The 23516-nt window shown below is 44.2% G+C and overlaps 2 protein-coding genes across 2 annotated transcripts; one reads left to right on the top strand and one right to left on the bottom strand.

Annotated features, from left to right (window-relative positions):
* Positions 1–1646: 1646 nt before the first annotated feature.
* Positions 1647–3047, top strand: PtA15_5A699 (uncharacterized protein; the record flags this gene model as incomplete). Its single annotated transcript, XM_053169487.1, has 1 exon — positions 1647–3047. One exon carries the CDS (start codon positions 1647–1649, stop codon positions 3045–3047), a length of 1401 nt encoding a protein of 466 aa, XP_053020680.1.
* Positions 3048–9239: 6192 nt separating this feature from the next.
* Positions 9240–22248, bottom strand: PtA15_5A698 (uncharacterized protein; the record flags this gene model as incomplete). Its single annotated transcript, XM_053169486.1, has 4 exons — positions 9240–9408; positions 19127–19315; positions 19399–19581; positions 22211–22248. 4 exons carry the CDS (start codon positions 22246–22248, stop codon positions 9240–9242), a joined length of 579 nt encoding a protein of 192 aa, XP_053020679.1.
* Between the last annotated feature and the right edge of the window lie 1268 nt (positions 22249–23516).

Below are 23516 nucleotides of genomic sequence, written 5' to 3'. Positions count from 1 at the left end.
AATGACCGGCCAGCACACACATGGAGTGCAAATCACCGGTCATTGAGGGGATTACACATTCCTCTTGATGACCGGAACAGTCCCGGTTATTGAGAGGAGTAAACACACCTCTTGATGACCGGAACAGTCCCGGTCATCAAGAGATTAAGCATTCCTCTTGATGACTGGAACAGTCCCGGTAATTGAGAGGATTAAATACACCACTCAATGACTGGAACTAACCCGGGCATTGAGAAAATAATCATCTTGATGACCGAGTCTGCTGCGGTCACCAAGTGGAGAAACACTCCCTCAATGACCGGAGTGAACTGTTCAAGGAGAGGATTGATGAACGGTTCGCTCTGGTCATCAAGAGGAGCACTTAATCCCCTCAATGAACGGAACGGACCCGGCCATCAAGAGGAGGAACACTCTCGATGACTGGGTCTGTTCCAGTCATTGAGAGGAGCAGTGTTTACTCCTCTCAATGACCAGGACTGTTCTGGTCATTGAGAGGTGTGTTTACTCCCCTCGATAACCAGGACCGTTCCGGTCATTGTGATGCTTAACTTCTCAATGACCAGGACTGTTCCAGTCATTGAGAGGAGTAAACACTGCTCCTCTCAACAACTGGAACAGACCCGGTCATCAAGAGTGTTCTTCCTCTTGATGGCCGGATCCGTTCCGTTCATCAAGGGGATCATTTGCTCTCAATGACCGGGACTGTTCCGGTCATCAAGAGGAATGCTTAATCTCTTGATGACCGGGACTGTTCCGGTCATCAAGAGGAATGCTTAATCTCTTGATGACCGGGAATGTTCCAGTCATCAAGAGGTGTGTTTACTCCTCTCAATAACCGGGACTGTTCCGGTCATCAAGAGGAATGTGTAATCCCCTCAATGACCGGTGATTTACACTCCATGTGTGTGCTGGCCGGTCATTGGGGGAGTGTGCATGTACTCCGCTCCAGGACCAGCCTGTGCTGGCCATCCGCACGGCAAAGTCATGGCATATGTACTTCTTCCCCTTGGACTCTGTTTTTGAGGGGCTGTGTACCCGATCCATGGCTTTTTAGCAGGTTGAAAATCCCCGGGGGGTGCACTCCGGGGAGGCGTTCCGCTGTATTTTTTAATCATCCTTTTTTATGTCATCTGGGGGGTCCAAATACGCCAAGAAAATGCAGGAGGGGCAAGGAAAATCCCCTCTGTCGGCTGGCAGAAAAAAGAAGGGGAATTTCAAGCTTTTTATTTGCAGTGCGCAAAGCATTTTGAGCTACCGCGCACTGTGGCCGGGACGTTGAGTGGACGCCCCCTGCAGTGCGCGACGAGTTTTTCGCAGTGCGCAAAGTACATCTGATCATAAAATCATAAAACTTTTGGGTGATAATTTTTTATGTACCATTTTCAAACTATTGCTCTGTTTTGAGTGTTTGGGTGGTACAAATTTTTTCTGCTTAAAATTTTATGATTTTATGCAAGTCAACTTTGAACACCATAAGTATTTACGAGGGTCAGTAAGGTAAAAAACCATGAAATGAAAGCTGAGATTACAGGCCATGAGTCTGTCTACTTCAGTTTGTACATTTGGAGAAACATTTTGAAAATAAAATTGGTGCTTCTTACCAGAAAATCAGTTGAGTCTCGGAGGGGCGTTAAGCTCGGGAAAAGATGGCGCCGACCACGAGCATCCGGCTCGGCCTGGAACGGATCCGCCGCCTGCTCCACTGCCTCGCCGACCCGCACCTGCAGATACCGATCATCCATGTGGCGGGGACGAACGGCAAGGGCTCGGTGGTCGCGTACGAGGCCGAGATCCTGCGGCGCTCGGGATACCGCGTCGGCAGGTTCACCAGTCCGTTCCTGCTCGACCCGGCCGACTCGATCGTCCTCAACGGCCACCCCGTCGACCGGCAGACCTTCGAGCACACCAAGACTCGCATCCACGCACTCGTCGCCCAGCACAGGCTCGAGCTCACCGCCTTCGAGCTGCTCACCGCCCTCGCCTTCCAGGTCTTCGCCAGCCATCGGCCCTCGCTCGATCTGGCGGTCATCGAGGTCGGGCTCGGCGGCCAGCTGGACTCCACTAACGTCGCCGAGAGTGCAAACACCCTCCTGAGCTGCATCACGCCCATCTCCATCGACCACCAGGCCTTTCTGGGATCCACCGTCTCCGAAATCGCCCGCCAGAAGGCCGGCATCGCCAAGCCGAACGTGCCCATTCTCCTCGCCCAACAGTCCTATCCCGAGGTCCAGCCGATCGTCCGCGCCAAAGCATCCCTCGAGTCATCCGATCTCTTCTCCGTCCGGCCCTATCCGCTCCCTCACCCTGCTGCCGAGCACCTCCCGCCCTTGCCGTTGATGCCCACCGAGGACCATCTTTCCTCCGGCTGCAGCCAGCTCGATCTATCCATGCACCCATCGCGGACGGTCCCGAACTCACTGAACCCGGATGCTGGCTTCCAGCACCAAAACGCAGCCACTGCCACCGCCCTGGCCCATCTCCTTCGGACGCACAAACACCCGCTCAAGCTCCTGCCCTCGCTAGCCGAGAAGATCACAGACCACGCGATCATCGAAGGCCTCCGGACGACGCGCTGGAAGGGCCGCCTCGAGCTTGCCGAGTACAGAGGCGCCCGGCTCCTGCTCGACGGCGCACATAATCACGCCTCCGCCCAGGTGTTGGGCGACCATATCAAGCAGCTCGGCCGGCCCGTCACGCTCCTCATCTCGCTCAGCGCCCCCAGAGACCCTGGCGAACTCATCGCGGCACTCGATCTGGGCCGTATGCGCTGGCCGCCCCAGCTGGTCGCCACTACCTTCTCCGTCCCGGAGGATATGGACTGGGTCAAGCCGGTTCCTCCACACGACATTGCCGCCCAATTCCAGCTCCTTACATCCGCAACTCAGTCAGCTGCTAGGATCGCTGACAATCCGCTGGATGCGTTGCATCAAGCGATTCAAATCGCCAGGTCCAAAGACGAGCTCATCGTTGTCTGTGGCAGTCTCTATCTAGTCTCCGATATCCTGCGAATCATCGATAGCACTCAACACCAACCCACAATCAGTTGAACTCTTTGTTCTCGATACCCCTTGCCATCCAGCTGTTTGTAAGACTAGCCTCCCCCCCCCCCCCATAATAAGCCCGAAGAAAGAAGACGAGAGAAGCTAAAATAGCTTAGTTGAGCGCACCCTGACTGATCACCAGTCCCTCGCTTCGGAGGAGCCTGCTACATACAGCCTAGGCCGGCGCGAGGCGCGATATATCCGAACTTGAAGCAGGCACTTTTTGCCAGGAGCTTCATATGTACCTCAACTCAAGTCCCCCTGGTGGGATTCCGAGTATTCCTAACCCTGTGTGATATTTTCAGGTGCACTGGTCATGGGTCTGATAGTTGTGTTAATTTAGGATTTAGAGAGGCATCTAGAGCTCTCTAAATACCCACAGGAAGTCCTCCACTGGATAAACAAATTACAAGGATATCAAGTCACATGTCTACTTCAGAAAACCATTGGTCTATGCACTGAGTGTGAAAGCATGGTGGTGATTGTTGGAAGGAATGATGTAGGAATCTGCAGGATGAGGCAAGGTTCTTGATCCATCTTTGATTCTCAATCATTGAGTGCAGAACCTGACTGGTCAAATTTCCTTTTGCGTGAAGCTCTCGGTTTCTTTTTGAAGTCTGCAAAACGCATCCCCCCCTGTTCTATGAGATTTATCATAATTGCTGAAAAGGTCTTTTCATCATCAAAGAAAATCCCATTCCATTGATGTGGGTAATGTTCTCTGAGGAAAAATCCATTCAAACCAATTGAGAATTGCGGAAGCATCTGAAAGGCATTATCCCCTGTACTCAGGAACTGTATCATTGCAATTTGGATTTTCCCAAATTTTGAATGGTCAAGTGGTGGGTGGACTTCATGATCAACTTGTCCAAAAATAGGAAGATCTTGCCTTGAACCTAAGAATTGGCCTTCAATCCAGTCCAGATATAAGCCTTGTGAGTCTTCAAGTGATACCATATTCTTTGTTTTTTTGCCCACATGCTTCATCAATAAACGATGACAGTGGAGTGAATATGTCAGAAGGCTTTTGAATTTACGTTGGAAGTCAGAAGCTTTAATGGGTTCATATAGCTTGTTTCCAACTTTGAGTACTTCAAAATCCCCAGATGAACTTTTTGATCTCACCAAGTAAACTGGAATATCCTTAAACTTTCTTGCAACATGAGCTTTGCAATATGGAAGAATAGAGCTTTGATATAAGGATTCAATTTTACCAAATGTCTCACTAGCCTTTTTTCCAAATGATTTAATGTCATCAAAATATCTGCTTGGGATGATTTCAAGAGGTATCTCTTTCAAATCAGCAGAGAAAAAGTGTTTTGCTTGAGCTTTATTTGTGGGAATTACTCTACTCCAATTGTTTGTCCTGAAAGATATTTCATCTTCAATTAATGTTTCCAAAATTGTGTAATTCTCCCTCCCATCTGAGCCTTTGAGTAAGTCCATGAATTCATGATTGTGTTTGTGAATCAATTGGAGGAATATTTTGAGAGCACTCTCAAGAAAAAAATAAACTGACATGCCCCTTGCAGTTAGATATCTTATCATAGTGATTTGAAGATCTTTAAATGCACTTTCATCCATTGGATATACTTCTTTATTGATCACTCCTAAAACAGGGAGGCTGTATTTGGGATCAAATATTTCTTCTGCAAGCAAATAGATTAATTTGATATTTGAAGAAAATAAATCTTCCTCTGAGATAGAATTGGATGTGACTCCTTGGATAATTGCAGTGTTGATGAAAACTAAAAACTTGATGAGAGTTTTTGAGTGATTGGAAAAATATGGCTTGCCAATGAAGTTGTTTTTTGATTCATCAATAGGTTGCACAAAATTGCAGTAAGAAATGGCTGCAAGGGATCCAAATCTTTTTTTCTCTGCTTTCCTATTTATTTTAGAAGTCATTAAGAGATCATCATACCTTGTCAAAATGATTCCAAAATATTTGGGGAAATTGGGGTCATCAAGACACTTATGTGTTAATTGGGAGTTAAATTCAACTGATAATCTCTGAAGATATTCCTGTTCAGTTAGACTCAGCTGAAGATTATCTTGCTTTGTTTCATCAGTCTTGATGTGTAAAAGAGTGTTTCCCATGGATTTTTGATTAAGTAAATTTGGAGAAAATGTAACTGCTTCCAAGTGTTTCTCTGTTGGCTCAGAAAGTACACCTGTTTCAGAAACAAATCTTGATAATGCATCTTTCTCTTTAACAATATCAAAATCAATCAGCATCACCACAATAGATTGTATACTATCTTATTGACTTTCTGCTTACCCAAATTGTGAAATCCATATTCTGGATTTTTTGCTACCAAGTTCTGGGTTTGATCTGGAAGATTTGAAGTTAAACCTGGTGTTTCATCTGCATAGTTGTGAGAAGATATGCCTGCTTGAAAGAATTCATTCTGTGGGTGAATGGTGGATAAATCTGGGACAGATTAAAGTACAACCAAGAATATGATCAATCAAGAATGCAGCAGAGTGAGACAGCCAATTGATAGTTATATTTGGATCCTTCTGATTTCTACTTACTGCTCAATTGGAAATCTTGATCTGGTATGGTGAGCGTTTTCATCCCATATTGTGAATTCATAGGATGGTTTTGCCACCAAAGTGGATTTTCATTTGAATACAACAAAGACAATCCAGGATCAAATTTATTTGAGGCTGAATAAACATACAGCTCATTTCAGTAGCCAGCTAAGAATTTCGGTACAAATAGATTATAATGAATTCAAAGAATAATAAAGATGGACTGACCTTCCAAAGCAAATTCAGGATCACATCCAAATTTGTCAAAATGTGTCAAGGTTGGGGGTAGTGGTGCAAGTTCTGAGCAACAAAAACAAGAAAAAAAAGCATTGCCCTCTAAAAGTCAGTTATATTCTTCTTTCCTTGCTATTTCTCCTCTAGAGAAGTTGGTATGGGAGATCAGTTATCTTTCCACAAAAAAGAAAGAAATAAAAAAAAATTACCACTATTTACAACCTTTTGAGATGTTTTGGCCAATGGAAAGTTGCAAGTTTTCTGATTATTCCAATTTTCCCATGGTAAAAGGCTTGATCCCCAGATCATTTCCTCAGGGGGAATTTCCATGGGAATACCATGTAAGATATTTTCATTATTTTTCAAGCTTCCTGTTGTAATTCTTTGTGTTTCATGTGGGTTTTCTAGTATGCTGTTGTTACTTATGATCTGGGGTGCAAAATGGTCTGCATAGAGTGAATTTTTTGATGATTTTCTAATGTTTTACCCCCATGACTTTCCCACACAGGCAAATGATTGGACCCAAAGAGTTCTTCATCAGATTTTGTTTGAAGCTCATAAAGAATGGTATGATAGTCATCTATATTTGATCTTGTAATCTCCATTCCCAGTTTTCCATTATTAACAGGCTTACTTTGGCAACCTGAGAAGTATAGAGCTAATTGGAAGAAAATTGAGGGAGAAAATATAGTTATCATGATTATCTAGAATATTTCTAGCCGGTTTAAGTCACTTGAGACAGTCAAAATGCTAGTTTGGTATCTTTGTGGTTTGTGGTTTTTGATGAATGTTGTATCTGAAGATCTAATATTCTTTTTGTTGAGTAAAGTTGACAGCTGCTGATTGCCTGTAAACAAATAATGATATTGGAATTCCTCCCAGAGTCAGAAGTAATTGGGAAGAATTTCCTTGCAGAAACATGTAATGATGTGTTTGTACAGCTTTCAAATTGTTATGTTTTTGAAACACCCAAGAGGCCCAAAATTTTGAAACGGTACATCAATTGTACATAAATCTCAAAAAGAATTTTTGCAGAGAAGCAAGAGTTTTGAGAACATAATCAAAAAAGGGTTAGAGATAGTGATTAAAAGTTTTGGAAAAGTATTTATGTACAGTAAACAGGACAGGTAAAAATATCAAACACATAATACTATATACAATGTGGTTATTGGCAATTTAACGGTACCATAACAATTTTGGGTCTGTTATTGTTACCAATAACAGTAATGCATGCGCTTTACGGTACAGATTTCTCCTGGATTCCGTGGTGATATTTGCCGGCAGAGAAGGGTGGATATTGGACAATATATTAGCCAGAGGGGGCCATTTGCCCCTCTTTGTCTTGTTATCAAAAACGCAGTGAATGGTAATGGAAGTTGGGAACAAACTCTAGATCTTGTTCTTTGGACCCAAATATGGTCTCAAGGGTGGGGAAAGTGTCACTAACTTAATGTGTTACGTTACTAGTAGCACAAGTAACCCAGCAAAAAATAGCCCGTTACAAGAGAGGTAAGGGCTTAAGGGTGGCAATAAGTTTACTGATACCAATAACACCTGAGTGCATTAATGGTAATAGTTACACTACATGGACAACAATGGTTATTTTAGCGTATTGTAACTACCCATCATTGCTTGTGTGAAGACTCAGTGTTGAGGGGGCTTCACAGGACAGCCTTTCCAGAACCCGTGTGAATAGTCAATATCTGTGCCACTTGTATTTTCCCCTCCAAGCTCTGCTCACCCCCAATTCATGAGATTTTCACACTGTTTGTATGTGGTATGAAATGTATCCTATCTGGTTGCATGCAAGCAGACAGGATGGTACAATGTGGCGGTTATCCTACAATGTGGTGGCCATCCTGTCCATTTTAATGTCAGACAGGATAGTAAGATGTGGTGGCTGTCCTGCCTGTTTGCATGCAAACAGACAGGAAAGTGATCTTCATCTGAAGATGATGGCAATGAGGAAGTTGCAGGGGGGGGGTGTTAAACTTATTGTGGGTGGGCACTGTTGTAGAATAGAGTTTTGCTCTGGTGAAAGATGAATAGTCCTCTCCTTCCTGCAGGATTATCCCAAGAATTTGAGTGGTTCTTGGAACTCTGCTCTGTATAGTTAAGGTAGTGTAACAGTAGTGCAAGGTGTAAACAGAGAAATGCAATTAACAGTATATCTTTCTGCCGCAATAAAGAACACTATATTCATCACACTAACAAACACAGCCGTAGTTAAGCTATACCAAGGTGATATACACATTTATCACTAGTGGATGACTTCCCATTGAAAGTGAGAGAGCTCTACATTCCCCTTTAAATCCTAAATTAAGACACCTACCAAAACTACAACTAGCACACTCAAAAGCAGTGAGCTGTAGGGTTAAGAAAACATTTTCCTCTCTACCAGAAATAAAGATTTTGGGTGCCTAGATTGAGATCTGGGAGGCTCCCAGACCTGACAGAAAGTCATGCAGTAAATACTTTCCCTTGACATTTATCTTAAGTTTAACCAGAATGTAAACCCCCCTCCTCCTCTGGGGTTCACAAGGTGTCACCAATGGACACCTGCCCTGTCACAGCCTTGTAGATAGCCTGGTCCCATTCCTTGCCTGGCTCAGTAGAGAACTGACACTCATTCTCTCTGAGCCAGGTAAGCTCTTTCCTTCTCTCTTGTTGTTTCCTATCTTCTCTCAGCTCAGAGAGGACTGACACTCATTCTCTCTCAGCCAGCCGGTTGCAATCCAAAAGCCCCCAGTTTGGACCTAGAAGCTTCTTTGCTGTGCCTGTGCCACCGCTCATCCGCCATCACTCCAGTGAAGGGATCACAACCCTTACACAGAATGGCTGGAAGACTGGCCTGGCCTCTCTAAAAGTACACCAAATTGACACAATGGCCAGCCCAAGATCCTTATAACCCTTGCACATGTCCCTCCCCTTGCCAGCCTCACTCTCAACACTTCTTAAAAACAATCCCCAATACACCTGATAACCTATTAACCCAATCAAGAGCAATCACTCAAACGTTTTTAATATCTTTCACTCTTTCTCAAGCCTCAATCCCAAAAAATGAGTTGGCAGATTAAGCAATTCAAAGGCAAGAAAAAAAGAGAGGCAGCATTATCCCATTCACGTTTCAGTGCATAGGAAATGACAAACCACAGGTATGAGTAAAACTATAAGTTAAAGAATACCCGGCATACAAGAAGCAAAGTTGAGCAGAAACACAGTAAAAACTCAATAACCAAGAAAATAAAACGAAGCACTCAAATTTTACTTTCATTCTTTTATTCACTATCATCATATTCATCATCCTAATCTTCAACTTCATCTTCATTGTCATTGTTTTCCTCACATTCATCACCATTGCTTTTTTTCATCACTATTGTTTTTTCCCTGTCTTCATCTTCTTGCTCTTCTTCATGGTCTTCCTTCTTACTGTTCTTCAGATTCTTCATATTCTTCATACTCTTCATTTTCTTCAGATTCTTCATATTCTTCATACTCTTCATTTTCTTCATTTTCTTCATTGTCTTCATCTTCTCCAGCATTTGACACGCTGTCCAGACTTTTGTCGGCATTGGATGCTTGGCCGTATATGTCACTTTCGTCGCCGCTGTGGAACTACTCTTTGGGGGAATAGAGCTTAGAGAGGGATGAGTGCGTGAAAAGCTGCCTCTCAGGTTGGGAGAGTAATATGGGACAAGAATAAGAGTATGGACTCTTAAAGAAAAGTGTGGCTGATGAAGTATTGAGAATAGTTCTTTCTAGACGAAATCAAGAGGGAAAATATACTGTAAAATATGTGGTAAAATAGGCTATGTAATTCTTATTCTGTGACCAGGGATGCAAAGTGACAATCTGATGGGGGACAAACAGAATGGGCCAAAAGGCTCTACATTTATAGTGAGGGGACAACAGGTGGTTCTGAGACGAAGAGAAAGATGGGAACAGGGTACAAAAAGCCTCCAACAAGGTGACAAGGCAACAAACCAACAAGGCATCTACTACATGGCTTGGGATGACATAAGAGGAAAACAATAACCATGGCGCATCAGCCGCCATGCATCTGAGAAAGAGTTACGCCTTGCTGGAATATAGAGGAGTTAATTCTAGTGAACACTCAGGGTCCTTCCTAATAGTCTGGCTCTGTTTGATGGTGGACTTTCTCCCACTTTGACCTGATTTTGTACATATTTTATTACCCATTGTGGAGGGCCATCCATGAAAGTGAATACTGAGAAGTTGAGGCGCCTTGTAGAGATGATTCTAGGCTATTATGAAGTGTCTGTGGGCGTGGATTACAGGTACCAGAGTGATTTCTAGAGGGCGTTTGGCGGTGATTTCTTCCTGGTGAGTGTCTGAGTGATGTAATAAGGTTTTGATTAGGCTCACCACATCCACCCCCAAATTAGATGATGTCCCCATCATCCAACCTTGAGTGAGGTGTGACAAAGAGAGGAGAAAGAAAATAGGGCAAGGCAAAAGAAGACTGTGACGTGGCAAGTTGTTTTTTTGGGCAGATTTTTTTGTATGTTTGATTTTCCTTCTAGCGTAAAAAGAATTGAGTTGAGTTTGAAGAATAGAAAAGATATGAACAAGTGAGACAAAAATAGGATTTGGTTGATTTATATTTCTTTAGTGAATTTTATGCTGTTTTTCTTGTTTGATTTTATAGTAATCTTCCAGGAAATAATGTGACGATGAAAAGGTATAGCTAGATGAAGAACTAAAGGAAAAATGTAACAAGAATTTTTAGTGGAAATGGGTGGAGAAACCACCCCCAAATTGGTGTGATCCTTGCGGCGTAGCTATCCTTAGTTTCGTCTCCAGGGCTGTTTATGTCATCCGCGCTAGAAGTTCGAGATCTCGGCGCTCCTCCTTCGTCGTTGCTCGCGCTTCCAATAGCAATCCGTCGGCTTTCGCGCCATCAAGAGCTCCAATAGCTTTATTAGCCCCCTCCCGACTTGTGAACACAACCAGCGCAAATAACTCCATCCCAGATCCGACGTGTGGCGTAAAAGATTCTCTGATAGGTCCGTGCTCTTTCAAAGCTTCCGTGATGTCTGCGGCGGATGTTCCTGGCGCGATATTAAAGAGGTAGATGGGCCAAAAATGTGCTAAGGAGTATTCTGCTGACTGATTTGCAGGGACTTTAAAATGGTCACTCATTTTGAAGGGGTTGTATTGAGTTGATCACGAAAATGTTTATCCGAACAGGTTGGCTAGACGTGAGTTTGTCGTGATAAGAAAGCTCTTGCGAGATGGGGGGAAAGAAACTGGTTTGTGCGTCGGTCGGTCAAACCCCTCAAACAGCAAGCACAACACAAATTATCGTGCCATGTTGTTAGATAAGTAACTGGCCGGACTGGGCATGGCGCGACCTGTTGTCGCATGAGTTCTCTTTTTTTTTTGTTTACATTATTCAAGTTGTGTTTGTTGATTTGGTTTCGAACCTGCCTAGGCCAAAAAAAACTTGCTTTCTTTTTTTATTTGTATCGCCGCGTGTCGTGGTCGCAGAGGTGTAGGCCAAAGATTTTGTAACGGGCTAGCCGAAAGCTCGAAGTCCTCTTAGTCGCAGAGATGGGCCGAAGGCCATGTTACTGGCTAGACGAAAGCTTGTAGTCCGGCGTGGTCGCAGAGATCTAAGCCGATGATCTTGTTCCCAACTAGACGAAAGTTTGTAGTCCTCGGATTCTTCCGAGCCAAAGGAGAGCACCCAAAGCTATATAAAGGGGATTGAAATGATGGCAAAATCCAATCCACTAACTCCTCATTACTATCATTCCTTGCTAAGCCAACACAACCACTTCGCCTCTTTCTCCTGTTGACCATGTCTTTTATTCCTGAATCGCCTATTGATGGTGCCTGGGATCCAAACTCCCGAACAAACGCGCGCAGCGGTTACGGCGAAACCAATACTCCCTTATCTTTAGTAAATAATTATCCCCTTGGTTCACAAAATTATCCTATCTTAATCCACTCCGACGACGAAGATTTCATCGCTGGAGTACATGTAGCAGCTTCCTATGTCACTCGGGTTGTTGAACTCCCGCAACTTCATGTTTTTCGGCAACGCCTCCGCCTCCTTGTCGCCAGAACACAATTCCAACACAATCAACCGACTAGAAGAGCTCGTCGAAATGGCCGTGCCCGCGGCAGTCGTCCGGTGGTCCTGGAATTCCGCCATGTTGAGCGCGAACTTGAGGCGCTGATAAATGGTAGCTTTGAGATTCAAATGGCCTACTAAGTAAGCCCCTAATTTTTTATTTTTCACTGAAATTTACTCCTTTATTTTACTAATTTATGCTTCCCATCGGCAACACCAGTCCCCCACTTCTTTTTCTTTTTTTTTTTCTTCTTTTTTTTTTTTTTTTTTAAGTCTTGAAAGCCCTTATAGATCTAACTGTCTGAAATGTGAATAGCCATAGAAAATTTAATCTTTCCCAAAAAAGCAACGAAGCCAGAATAAAATCAGAGTTTTCTTGAATGGAACAGCTTCACATGCGGCGCCGCATACCTGCGCTTGAGTTCTTGACCGTCAAGTTCTTCTAAAGTATATGAGCCACTTTTTTCTTGTGATTTTATGCGGTACGGCCCATTCCAGCGGTTTTCAAAGAGCTTTCCCCACTGACTTTCTAGGGATTTATTGTACACAAGAACTAGGGATCCCGGCGTAAGCGGTCCTCTGTCTGGTTTCTTTTGATTCCAATATTTGACAGAATTTTCCCTGGAGTCCTTCATGTTCTTGTAGGCTTCTTGCAAAATTGATTCTCTCCTCTCAAGTTGGCGAACTCTGGCAAGGAGAAGGTCTGCGGTTGATTTTACTGACTCCCAATCAGTCCCTAAGAAAGTTTCCAGTTCGAGGTCAATTGGTAAAACCGCCGGTTGGCCAAACATGAGTTCATAAGGCGTATAACCAGTGGTTCTCTTCGTAGAAACTCTATCCGCAAAAAGGACAAGAGGTAAGTAGCTGCGCCATTTCTTTCCGTCCGTCCCAGCCAGTTTAACCAAGGTATCTTTAATGGGCTGATGACCTCTTTCTACCATCCCGTTTGCTTCCGGATAATATGGCGTAGTGACTTTTACAATGGATCCTTTCTGCTTTAAGCAATCCTGAAGTTCCTTCCCAAATTCCGCCCCGCCGTCGACTACAACTGTGTGAGGTGCACCATATCTGAAAATCCATTCGTCCGTAAACCACTGCGCAATCTTTTTAGCTTTAAGAGTTTCCAATCCCACAGCTTCAACCCATCCGGAGAGATCATCTCTTGCAATCACTAGATATTTCCACTTTCCCGCTTTAATATGTACTGTATCCATACTGACGCGCCCAAAAATGGTAGATTTCCCTGTTGCGTGCTTATGTTCCAAAGGTTTCAAGGGGCTCCTCTTCTGACAGGCGTTGCAGGACTGGACCCAACTCTTGACTTTTCTTTTCATGTGCGGCCACCAAAACCTAAGCTTAGTCCGTTTGTAAGTTTCTTCCACTCCTCTATGGCCAAGTTGTTCGTGAAGCGCCTCCAGAATGTGTTCCTGGTATTTTGGATTGCTGATAACTAGTTGCGGGAAAGGTTTATTTCTCTTTTTAAGTTTGCCGTCAGAGACCATGAAGCCGGCAGATTTATGCTTTATTACTTTCCAATCCGCGTCAGAGGTATCTGTTGGCCTATTTAGAGTGAGCAAATATTCTTGAAGCTTGCCCCAAATTCCTTCTTGCTGAAATTGACCGCGCTCCACCCCCAAATTTAAAGTGTTAACTTCTTTGACGCCAAAACCGGGATGAGGCTTAATCCATTTCTCATCTTCGTCAAAACTGGGCTGCTCTCCTTCATCATCGTCTGGCGGTCTTCTAGATAATCCGTCGGGCATAGTGAAAGTTTTCCCAGGGACGTGAACCAAATTATAAGAGAATAATTGAATAAAAGCCACCCAACGAGTCATGGGAGCATTTGGAAGATCAGGTGAGTTAATCATTTCTATAAGGCTTTTAGCGTCCACTAAGAGGTCGAATTGCTGGCCCCAAAGCTGAGTTTGTAATTTTTTTAGGATTTTTGCGACGCCACAGAGCTCCAGTTTTGATTGAGAATATCTGGATTCCACCGGCGAAAAAACCACGGATTCGTATAAGACTGGCCTGTCTTTCTGGTTATCTTCTTGAGTGAGTACTGCTCCTGCCGCAATGTAGCTAGAATCCACCGCTAATTTTATTTTTCCTGCTCCTTCAGAGTAGTCCAATTTTTTTAGAGTTATATCATAACCTACTATCTGTTTCAAAAGATCAAACGCATCCTGGCACTCCTTTTTCCAGTTCCATTCCGCGTCTTTTCTGGTTAATTTTCTAAGCGGTGCGGCAAGTTCTGAAAGTCCTTTAATAAACATCCTGACATAGACGCAGACTCCTAGAAAACCTCGAACTTCCGTTGCATTTTTTGGTACCGGCCATGTTTCAATTTTATTTAGCTGTTTTTTCGAAATTTTTCTGCCCTCCCTGCACACAACGTGACCCACAAGATCCAACGCGGGGACGCAGCAGGCAAATTTCTTTCCGGAAATTGTGAGTCCAGCTTCTTCTATTCTAAATAAGATCCGCTCCAGAGTGACGGCGTACTCCCAGATAAATTTCCTGATGCCAGGGTTTTCTGCCAAAGTTTCTTGATTGTAATCTGAAACAGGACCTTTTATACCGCCATCATCAATGAATATACCAACATTTTGAGGAATTTCGTCTTGTAGAATCCACATCATTTGCGCCTGGTATACGGCGACAGAATTGGTTGCTCCTTGTGGTAATCTGGTAAGCTGAAATCGTCCCAGAGGAGTTTCAAAGGTGGTTAATGGCCTAGATTCTAATGATAACTCTCTTTCATTGTAGCCTCCCATTATATCTCCCAGACCGTAGCAAGCTCTCCCGGTAAAAGATTCAATTAATTCTTCCGGTGAAGGCGGTATTCCAGAGTCCTTAATTGTTACTTTATTGAGTTTTTGTAAGTCGTGGACAATCCTGAGCCTTCCATCTTGTTTTTTGACGCAAAAGACCGGGCTAGAGTAAGAGGAATAAGACTGCTCATAAAGACCTGTTCGGATGCGCTCCCGTACTAACTCTATGAATTGATCTTTAATTGCGGCAGGAATTGGAATAGGTCGCTGCTGCCAAGGTTCGTGGGCGATGACGGGAATGATGTAAGGTTTCCCGTAAGTGTGTTTGAGAAGTCCTCTCTCTTCCTCCCGAAAAGCAAGTCCTCCCTGCCGCATTACGATGATATGTTTGAATAATTTAAGTTCTTCAGGTTTGAGCCACCCGGGTGGACCGAAATTAATGACTTTAAGGCGGTCTTCTGTGATTTTCCAAGTAGGGGTAAAATTAGGCGGGTGAGGAGTTAAAGGTGTTACATAAGGATCTCTAGATAAAGGAGGACTACATAAGGGTGAGTTTATGTTCTGCGGCATGAACTGATTTACTGGCTTGATTTTTTTTGACGTTGATTTATATTTTGCCGCAAACACTAACTTTTCTTCTACACTATATTTGGGCACCTTCCAATCACCTACTTCTGGAAGGTGCCAGAAGCTAAAAAATGACTCGAAGTTGTGGCAGAATTGACAGGAAAAGTGGTCTCGTATTTTTGGTTTGATGGGTTTAAAATTGGAACCAGGTAAGTCTGACCATTTTTATTTATTGAGAGGGATTCCACACCGCTGTCCTTGAATTGAATAGTAGCTGAGACGTCTATCAACCATGGTTTTCCTAGTATAGGCTGTACCGCCGCAGAAGAGACCCAGAAATGCACTTCTTTCGTAATATTTCCTACTTTAACCGGTACATTTTCCGCAATTCCCAGAATGTCACTCTTGTGTCCGCCAATACCGCGCAGTTTCATAGGTTTTTGAGTAATTATAAGCCCCATTTTCCCCGCTAGATCCCTAGGTAAAAGATTAACTTGAGAACCGTTGTCTAAGAGCGCCTGAATTTGCTTCCCATTAATGGTGACAGCAACATATCCTAAGGGGCAAGCGTAATGCGCTGGACCGCTATCTTGCGCTTCCTCCTCTTCGTCTTCAGAGTTGACGTCGACAGCGTTGGTTGTCTTAGGTTGATCTATAGGAACTCTTTTAGGACTAATCTTCTTTTTGAATGCATCCACGGCGCCGTTAGATATGGCAAAAACTTCTCCAATGGTGAGTTGAATTTTCTCATTTAACATTTGTGAGACCAACTTCTCTTCCGTGTCGGGGAACTGCGTAGCTAATGGTCTTTCCACATAGGTTTTGCGGGCAGGTTTCTCCTTTGTTGGCGCGCTGGTAGAGTCCTGAGGCGTGAGGATTTTAACCTTCTTCGGTGCGGGGTTTTCTTTTCTTGAAGATGCAGGAAGAGGAACTGGGTCATAATCATCCTGTCGAGCAATCTCCAAGATCCTCTCGTCGTCAACGTCCATGAGCTCTTCCTTTGTGTTTCTGACTTTTTTTGCTTTCGAATTGTCTGACCCTTCAGGATATTCTGCACCACTTCTGGTTCTCTTTCCAATGTCGCAGTCAAAAGTGTCTTCCTCCGCATATTCAACCTCCTCAAGCTTTCCAAAAGAGGTCTGGACTTCTGGTGCGCTATCTTCCTTTTTTCCCGTATGCGTTCCTGGCGGTAGATTGATAACTCCCGCTGTTTGTGCTCTGCTTTGGTGATAAGTGTCAACTACGGTTTTAAAAGGCCTGGTTCTATCATAAGGTATTTGAGTTCCGTCTGGTAAAATAACATTGGTTCCTTCCTTCTTTACTAATCCGTTGATTTCGTCCAAGTTAACTTGATTGCACCTGTGGATGGTATGTCCAATCATGTGACAGTAATTACATTTATAGCTAGATGGGGACCGGTCTAGTTGGGCGGGTTTATAAGGAACGTGACTTGACGACACAAATGGAGACGGCTGCTTTTGTACATTCCAGCTAGAGAGGCTTTTAGTAAGTTGATCCATAGCATTATCTTTTGGTTGAGCTTTCTGCGCCGGTGGCTGAATTGTTTGAATTTCTTTCTGAATGTTTTCGTCGTTTAAAATAGCCATAGTCCTAAGTTCTCTATTAATATAGTCCAAGATAGTGTTATACGGCGGAAGAATGTGAGATCCATCCAAGGCCATTTCCATGTGGTTATCTCTTATGAGTTCCCGGTTTACGGCGATCCGGATAGGAAAAGATAAGCAATTTAGAACCGAGTGCCTGATTTCTTCCGCGCTAACCATGTGTCGACAGCGTACTAAGTAGGCTACTAAGTTTTCTAGCTGGATACTGAAATCCTGGAACTCCTTCTGGGTTTTGATTCCCTTCGCCATCGTGGTTGAAATAAGTTTGTCCAAATCATTCCTTGTGTACTGCAGAAGCGGAAGCATTTTTCCCCAACGTTGAACTAATTTAAGCTTGAGTTTTTCCCAGTCGTGTCTTTCCCGCTCTGCCATTTCCTGTACTTCTTTGATTAAAGATTCCCCTTCCAAGAAGAATATAATTTGTAGAGCAATATCAGATCCTTGGGCGCCATCCAATCTAGCCGCATATTCCAGGCGCTTAATAAAATCTCCAATGTCCATGTTTGTACCATCAAAGATAAGTCCTTTGGCGCCAGCTTTGATTTTAACTGGTTTCCTTCCAAATGGTTCTGGGTTATAGGCGGGGAGCTGAATGCTAGTTTGTAAGAAATGTGGCGTAATTTGAGCTGCTGCGCCTGATTGGCGAGTCTGGTTTACGTATTGCGGCGCAGGGCGGTATTGACTGTTTAAAAAGTTATTTCCTAGGAGTGGATCCAACGCTGCGCTTCCTGTGGTCGAAGGGCTAGTATTTCTCATTGGTCCAGGATTAAATGGCACTGAGGGCGCTTGATTTGATGAAAATGTAAGCCCGCTATTCACTATTGGCATAGCTCCGACGTTCCTCGGCGTAACTGACGATCCAGCGTTCCCCGGCGGAACCGACGATCCAACGTCCATCGGCGCAGGCGCTAATCCAACATTTGCTTGTCTAGTATTTCCTCCAAACGGCGGAATTTCCATATTAGATAAATGGAACCTAGGGTACGGTCCGGAGAAAGAGCTTCGTCTGCCGGCGTTAGGCATTTCTTGCGGTATTTCTACGGTTAAGTTTCTAGAGTCTACTAAGTTGATGATATAGTTATTTAAGGTAGAAAGACTTGGGTGCGTCGAGTTTAAAGGTATTTCAGAAGAATTCTAGGTCGGAATTTTGTTTGAAAAGATTTTAAACTAAGAGTAAGAGTAATTTTTCTACTAAGATCAATAGAATTTTTAGAGTAATTTTTAACTAATGTATTTATTTAGCCTAGAAATGACGAGACTATAAATCTAAAGATCTTCAGGCCACTGTTGGGACACCACTTGTGGAACTACTCTTTGGGGGAATAGAGCTTAGAGAGGGATGAGTGCGTGAAAAGCTGCCTCTCAGGTTGGGAGAGTAATATGGGACAAGAATAAGAGTATGGACTCTTAAAGAAAAGTGTGGCTGATGAAGTATTGAGAATAGTTCTTTCTAGACGAAATCAAGAGGGAAAATATACTGTAAAATATGTGGTAAAATAGGCTATGTAATTCTTATTCTGTGACCAGGGATGCAAAGTGACAATCTGATGGGGGACAAACAGAATGGGCCAAAAGGCTCTACATTTATAGTGAGGGGACAACAGGTGGTTCTGAGACGAAGAGAAAGATGGGAACAGGGTACAAAAAGCCTCCAACAAGGTGACAAGGCAACAAACCAACAAGGCATCTACTACATGGCTTGGGATGACATAAGAGGAAAACAATAACCATGGCGCATCAGCCGCCATGCATCTGAGAAAGAGTTACGCCTTGCTGGAATATAGAGGAGTTAATTCTAGTGAACACTCAGGGTCCTTCCTAATAGTCTGGCTCTGTTTGATGGTGGACTTTCTCCCACTTTGACCTGATTTTGTACATATTTTATTACCCATTGTGGAGGGCCATCCATGAAAGTGAATACTGAGAAGTTGAGGCGCCTTGTAGAGATGATTCTAGGCTATTATGAAGTGTCTGTGGGCGTGGATTACAGGTACCAGAGTGATTTCTAGAGGGCGTTTGGCGGTGATTCCTTCCTGGTGAGTGTCTGAGTGATGTAATAAGGTTTTGATTAGGCTCACCACATCTGGAAGGATTGTTGGGTGACACGCAAGGGCAGGATGAGGAAGAGCTTGATGAGGACGGTGGAGGCTGTTGTGCGCGCGCCAAAAAATGTGAATTTCTGTGCAGAATTTAAAAAAAGAACGATCAGATGAGAAAGAAGGGGGGCAAGGGTGGTGCGAAACAACGGACGGTTTGTAATGAGTCTGCGGCTTGGTAGGAGGCCGAGGAGGGGTGGCGGAGGTTGTGTTGAACTGGAATGAGGGGTTGACAGGCCTACTCAGGTCGTATAGCTTTTGACTTGCAGGGTTCGACAGGGTTTCGTAGGCGGCACTAAGTTTCTGGAAGGCGGCCGTACATGGTTTGTACTGAGGCAGTTTACTATCCCATTCGTTGAGTGCGACAAGAAGTTGGACAATGAATTCCTAGACGCGAATGTTGTGGAGGAGTGAGAGTTGACGTACTTGGGATGGTACTCGGGATGGCAGAGTCTAGAGCAGGAGAGGTAGGCCTTGCGGATGTCCTCAAGCTTGATCTGGTGGCGGTTGGATAAGCTGTATCCGGAGAGGCCGAGGACATGGTAGAGGTCGCCGTGCCGGTTGATCTGGTCGACGAGGTTGTAGGGGTTGGTGGCCGCCGACGCGGCTCTGCGGGTGTTGTTGAGCGAGGGCGAGGGCTGGGCGGGCTTGGGGGCGTGCTGGTGGGAGGGGCGAACTTAACTAAGCCCCCGTCCACGCTGCGGCGCGGGCAGCTTTTAGCCGGGGAGAGATGTGTAGCACTGTGATCTCTCCCGCGTGGAGGGGGCTTATGAACTATCGGCACATGTTGGCGTGAGAGCATTCACCACTTTTGGTGGTGGTGGATGTTTTTCCGTCATGACCATCACAGTTTCAGCCAAGTTCATTGTTCCTCCTGGCCAGAGGTACTTGAGCATAATCTTGTGAATGCTGTCAACTCATAATTCATCCACTCCCTCTCCATCATCCCCGAGTGAGCTTTCAAAACTTTGTATTTGGGGATTTTCCTTTGGCCGCTTACTGGCAGAAACCTTTTCTCTTTTTTTCATACTCTTTGTCTTTTTTTCAACATTTTGGACTTCCCATCATAACACTCTGTCATAACAGGTCATCACAAAACTCACCCCGCCTTTGCCTTCCTCTCCTACCCCTCATCGCACTCTCACGACATACCAGAAATGCACCAATGCGAACCTTGTAGAGACTGTAAAATGAAGATGTGTCTGGTGAGAGTCGAACTCACGACCTCAGCTATGCTGAGACACATACTAGAGTGCTGCCTTTACCAACTAGCCTACAGACGCTTGTGACTGCCAGCTGGGTGGTTGGTTGGTAGTGCTCATGGGTCGATCCAACAGCCCTCCATACTGTGGTGATACATCATGGTAGCAGACTAACAGACAACTCAACAAACCTCTCAAGAAATGGAAAAACATCCGCACCGGACGAAGCAAGCTGACATCAATATGCAAGCTAATCTCGCAGATGGGTTATACACCCAAGTCGTTCGTTGAGGCCTTCCTTAAGAGCAATGACATCTTGATTTCTGCTCAGCGACGGTATTGGTCAACCAAAACTGGATGGCCATCTACTTTGCGGCTACTGGGAACCATCCGCAATTACATCAGTCGCAAACAAACGGGAAAAGATCAATGGGAGGAATTTATCCTGGAGGAGGTGCTGTATTCTTATTTTTCTGCTTTGTTTTTCCTCAAATTATTGGCTGACTTCTCTTGAATTTTTGATCTTGTCAAAATCCAGGCCAGCAGGATAGTCAACTTTCAAAAGCCGCCAAAGGGCGCTTACCACAACACTAAAAATATCTCAGCTTCCCTTTTCACTGACGAGTGTAAAAAAGATCGCGGCGAGGCACTAGTCACCAAAGACATGCCATCCCTCTTCAATCTGATTCATGCCAAACTCAAAAAACAACCTCTCACTGCAAAAAGCTCAGCCAATGATGACCAAGAAGATTCCAACGATGAAACTGACCCTGTCCCCGAAACCAACCTCCAAGGCGATGGCATGGATCCGAACGACGAGTTTGATGTCAACTCACCTGTTGACCATAACGAGCGAGCCTACATGGTAAGTTTCTTTTCTCGATTCAATCCAAGACTATGATCTTCTATTTGGAATGCTGATTCTATTTGATTCTTATTTTATTCAAGGTCGCAAGAACAATATGCTCAATGGTCGCGTTTGTAGCTAATCGAAGAAATAATGGCGACCAGCTGGCTAATTCTTTAACATTTCTTGCATGCGGGGTCTCGGATTGGGTCAACATCTTCCTGAATTACATTGGCCTGTCTTCCTCGCGCCAAACAGCTAATCATGCCTTGAACTATCTCAGCCGCCAAGCCAAATCTCAAGTCTTGATCAAGCTAGCAAAGTCACCGGCCCCAAATCTGGCGCCATTCCTATGCATCGATAACCTTGACTTTGAAGAGCGTGTCCACATGAAATCCGTAGGACATACAACTCGGATGTTCCATGGCACATGGGGATACATTCATCACCCAAGCCCAGAACTCATCACCTCGGTCCCCGCTCTGGATCTCACCATAGAAAGCTATCGCGAGGCAATGTCAAAGGTGTCTGAATTTGATGTCCACTCTTGGATGCTCCTACCAACTCCAAAAGAAGAAGTACAGTGGGAGTTGGTCTTGAAGAGTCAGATTACTGAAGCTCTTCTCGATTACCTTGGATCTCCATCCGATTCACTCGTCTCAATCAACACAAAACCTCCAATCGTCGACCAGTTATCAAACAAGTCACCTGACATCACAATGTTGAAGCTTATGGTAGCTTCCGATAACTCGGCTCAAGGAGCTGGCGAGGTCGTTGAATCTATCACCGAACAGTCTACAATATCGTTGACTGATTTCTCTTCTTGAGTCCAAATTATCAATGGTGACCTCGCTACATGTACAAATTTCACAACTTTACGAACTCAACGCATACCAAGCAGGCACCCGGAAGAAAGTCTTGTTAACGTACAGACCATCTTGGGGGGCGCACATACGATGTGGAATATTGCTCAAGCTATCTACTCCAAACACTTTGGAGATATCTCTGACTCGCGTGACTCGGGTGCTTGGCGATTTCTGAATAGTCTAGGTATTCCTTTGCACAAGATGCTTGAAAAGAAGGACTTCACCCTCATGATCAAGAATATTGGGAAGATTCACAAAGCAACCTTGGTGTATTGTATCATGTGAGCATCACTTTCTTTCCCTCTTATCTGCAACAAATCAACATGCTAAAGCAACTATTTTCCTGCTTCAGGGTGGTCATGGGAACCGATAGTGCTAGTCTAAACCAAAATATTCCTTCAATTTCGAGTGCCAGAATTAAAGAGGTTGTCGACGAAACATACTTGCGATTCTTCTCTCCGGATGCTAAACTTGATGCAACTTGTCAAACTTCTCCAAAGCTTTTGAATTTGATCTTACGACTAGCGGATTTTTCAACCATTGTTGAGGAGAACGTGGCAATGAAAGCGGGTGACATTGGTTGTGTAATGAATGTTTGGAAAAGATGGGCCGTCATTGCCCAGGGAATAAAAAAACTGACTCAGTACTCAATCCAACTACCTCAAATGATCATACTGCTCAATAAAGTTTTACCCCACGGACTCGCACGGATCATCAAGCACTCAATGTTTGTAGCGCCCAGTGGTCGCCAGAAGCATTTCGTCGCAAAGGACCAATACCTCGAATCAGAAAATTACTGGTTGAAATTGTTTTTCAACAGCACCGGCCGAGGCACTAACATTGATTGACTCAAGGATTCTTATTTGCTGAATGTCCCTCTGGTAAGTGGACTCATTCCAGTCACCTTTAATGAAAATAAACACCTCTTTGACTTGTTTCTTAGCTTCAGGGATTAGTAACTAACTTATAAACAGCCGACTGCGGAAAGAAACTAGTCCATCAATCACACAAAAATCGAATCAACTTAAAATCCATCAATAATTGTTTGCGAATGTGTCGAGAAAATGACATATGCTACATCGCATCAAAGCTTGGTGAACATGTCCCCAAGAAAGTTGAGGACTTTTATGCTTTAGGAATTCAAAAGCTGAAAATTTCTTCGATGCAAAGGGGGAAACCACTGAATAATTTACGACCGCCAGCAATCAAGATATGGAATGCTACAATTGATAATCAACTGGATAGAGGAAAAGAAAATTCAGATGTCAGCTCGGATGGAGATGATGAACCCAACATAACCAACGACAAGCTTGAGAGCAGTGAAGAAGAGAGCAAAAGTAATGGCGACACTGACAATGAAAATAAAAGCGGTGATTGATCACCCATTTGGATCAAGGTAAGTGGTGTTTCTTGATCTCTTGGAAGCGTAGAATTCCTTGAGCTCTTCCAACACAGCTTTATCGGCCTCCCATTTCCTTTTTGCTGCTTCACGATCTCTAACTGCTTGTTCTTCCTTTTGTAGTTTATTTTTGGCACGAATCCTCTTATTTTCGGCTATTTGGCTTGCGCTAGGCCTCGATTTTGTGACTCGGTTTTTTCCTGCGGCGGACGGCGCTAGAACTGAGTTTG

This window comes from Puccinia triticina, chromosome 5A (assembly GCF_026914185.1).
Source record: "Puccinia triticina chromosome 5A, complete sequence".
Lineage (NCBI taxonomy): Eukaryota > Fungi > Basidiomycota > Pucciniomycetes > Pucciniales > Pucciniaceae > Puccinia > Puccinia triticina.
Note: the sequence above shows the minus strand (reverse complement) of the source record. Positions and strands in the feature narration are given on the sequence as shown.